At 31.2% G+C, this 3,024-nt stretch overlaps 1 protein-coding gene across 1 annotated transcript; it reads left to right on the forward strand.

The window, feature by feature from the left end:
• Positions 1-1,525: 1,525 nt before the first annotated feature.
• Positions 1,526-2,512, forward strand: LOC141534046 (ATP-dependent DNA helicase PIF1-like). Its single transcript, XM_074253190.1, has one exon. It carries the CDS (start codon positions 1,526-1,528, stop codon positions 2,510-2,512), a length of 987 nt encoding a protein of 328 aa, XP_074109291.1.
• Positions 2,513-3,024: the final 512 nt, after the last annotated feature.

Raw genomic sequence — 3,024 nt, forward strand, 5'->3', positions numbered from 1 at the left:
TAGGTTTTCTTACAAATAAAATTATTTATTGGTCTTGAAAAAGAGCGATTGGTTAAGACTACGTAGTAGTCTTGAGATGACTTATTAGTCACACGCTCTTAAATAAGAGAAAATGAATATTGAGCTCTGAAAAAAACTGTTTGAATTTTAGCTCTTAAAAGAGCTGATTTAATGATACTCGAACGTAGCTGAGATTGAGATGACTGGATAAAGACGTTCGATTGAAGATAGACAAGCTTTGCACACTTGCTATCCTAAATACTGTACTGTTGATGTAAGCCTTGCTCGCTTACTGTAGACTGTTGGCGTATTTCCTTCTTCTTCTTCTTCTTCTTCCTCGCTTGATGGTTTAAAGTGGACTGTGTCGTAGCTCTCCTCGCTGCCTCTTTTTAAACAGTCTGTTGATTTGAGAGGGGATTAGAGTCTGTCAATTCACTGGCCCGGCAGCTCCGATGGACTGAGTGGGAGTTTCGAAGGTAGCGGCCCAATAACAATTTAGAATAATTTCCCACTATAATTGGAATAATTTTCCACTAGTTCTCTAGTTAAGGTCCGTGCTTTTGTTAGTACCATGACTAGCTCTCTAGTGATGGTCCGTGCGATTTTTGATGCCAAATGATGATTTTGGCTTTTTTCAACAATGTTACTTCATCACATACGTGGGTCTACATCTTTTGAATCATTAAGAACTGTTAATGGTCAAGTATATGAAACTTACCAAGCTGCCTGTGCTGCACTTAAATTATTAGAAAATGACAATCATTGGGATCAAACATTAGAAGAAGCTGTTGTATTCAACATGCCATTTCATTTAAGGAATTTATTTGTTATTATCTTAGGATTTTGCCATGTTGCTGAGCCGATCCAACTGTGGTTAAAATATAGAGATGCAATGGCTGAAGATATATTATATCGCTTCAGACAACATAAAAATGATAATGAACTCGATTTTAATGATGACATTCACAACGAAGCTCTAATATTAATTGAAGATCAATTATTCTCAATAACTGGGAAAACATTGAAAGAATTTAATTTTCCATCACCCGTAAGATCAAACAGACTACATTTACAAGGCAGTTATCACAGAGAAACTAATTATAATATTGAAGATTTTTTAAACTCCATCAATGAAGATGAACCAAAATTAACCGATCAACAACAGAACGTTTATACTAAAATTTTAGAAAGTATAAATGAAAAGCAAGGTAAATTGTTTTTTTTAGATGCTCCTGGAGGAACCGGAAAAACATTTCTACTAAATTTATTGTTGGCTAAAGTAATGGTAAACGGAAATACTGCACTAGCTGTGGCAAGTTCAGGAATAGCTTCTACTTTATTGACCGGTGGAAGAACCGCACATTCTTTATTTAAATTACCATTAAATTTAAATCTTGATGAATCTCCAATTTGTAATATAAGTAACCAAAGTGATACTGCGAAAGTTTTTAAAGAATGCTCTGTTATCGTATGAGATGAATGTACTATGTCACATAAAAGAGCTCTAGAAGCAGTAAATAGAACAATGAAAGATATAAGAAATGATCAACGTGAAATGGGTGGTATAACACTTGTATTAGCAGGTGATTTTCGACAGACATTGCCTGTTGTTAAACGAGGTACCAGAGCTGATGAAGTTAATGCATGTTTGAAATCTTCTAATTTATGGCCAAAATTCGATCTGTTATCATTATCAACAAATATGAGAGTTCATTTATATGGCGATTTAAACGCCGAAGAATTCTCCAGTATGCTTTTGGAAATTGGCAACGGAAATGTAGAAGAGGAAAATGGTAAAATTAAAATACCTACCGGTATTGGAACAATGGTATCAAATTTAGATGAATTAATAAAAAACGTCTATCCTGATGTAAAAAATTTAAAAACAAAATCAACTACTTGGTTAAGCGAAAGATTAATTTTAACATCAATGAATGATCATGCGTCTAGAATAAATGATATGATTTTGAGTTTATATGAAGAAGAAGAGAAGATTTATTCATCTATTGACACGGTAGTCGAACAAGATGATGCTATCAACTTTCCCGTAGAATTTTTGAATTCTCTGAATCCACCTAAAATGTCGAATCATATTTTGAAACTTAAAATCGGAGCACCAATTATGCTTATTAGAAATTTGAGCTCTCCAAAATTATGCAATGGAACTCGCCTACAAGTGATATCATTAAAGCAAAATATTATTGAAGCTAAAATTATTACAGGATGTGGATCAGGTGACATTATTTTTATACCCCGTATACCAATCATTTGTACTGATTATGAATTTCAATTTAAACGTATTCAATTTCCTATTCGAGTATGTTTTGCAATTACAATCAATAAGTCTCAAGGTCAAACATTGAAAATAGCAGTTGTAGATTTATCAATTGAATGTTTTTCTCATGGTCAACTTTCCGTTGCGTTTTCTAGAGTTGGAAATGCTGAAAATTTGTTTATTTTAGCAGAAGGAAATACGACAAGAAACAGAGTATACAAAGAAGTATTAGTATAGTCCTCGTTAACTTAAATATAGTATGCTTGGTAATTTTATGTAATTCTAAGTAACGGTAAATTACGAGGAGATAGATTAACTTTTAATAGTACTGAATCAATATTTTTTAATAAAAAGAAATATGTTTTCTTTGTACGTTATAATATTAATAAATAAAGTCATTATCATTTGAATTAAGTGGTATTTATTTATTTATAAAAAAAAATATAAAAATAACAAATAGTATGAACATTTTATAAAAAAAAAAAAAACACCAAAGCTATTCTTAATTTATGCTCTTTCCGATAAATAAAAATTCATTTTTAATAATAATGATAATAATAATAATACACGGTGAGAAAAGAATACAACTTATTACTATGTAGAATGGTAACCATTACCATGTTACATAGTATTGAAAATTTTTGTGAGAGCCCTGTGTAAATTTGCTAATATAAATTTTAGAAATTGTGATAAAAATATAAACAATTACTCATTCGATGTGGAATTAAATTCGGAAAATCACGTTGTTC

This window comes from Cotesia typhae, unplaced genomic scaffold (assembly GCF_013202065.1).
Source record: "Cotesia typhae breed Kobodo isofemale line unplaced genomic scaffold, CoteBio_Ctyphae scaffold_13, whole genome shotgun sequence".
NCBI lineage: Eukaryota > Metazoa > Arthropoda > Insecta > Hymenoptera > Braconidae > Cotesia > Cotesia typhae.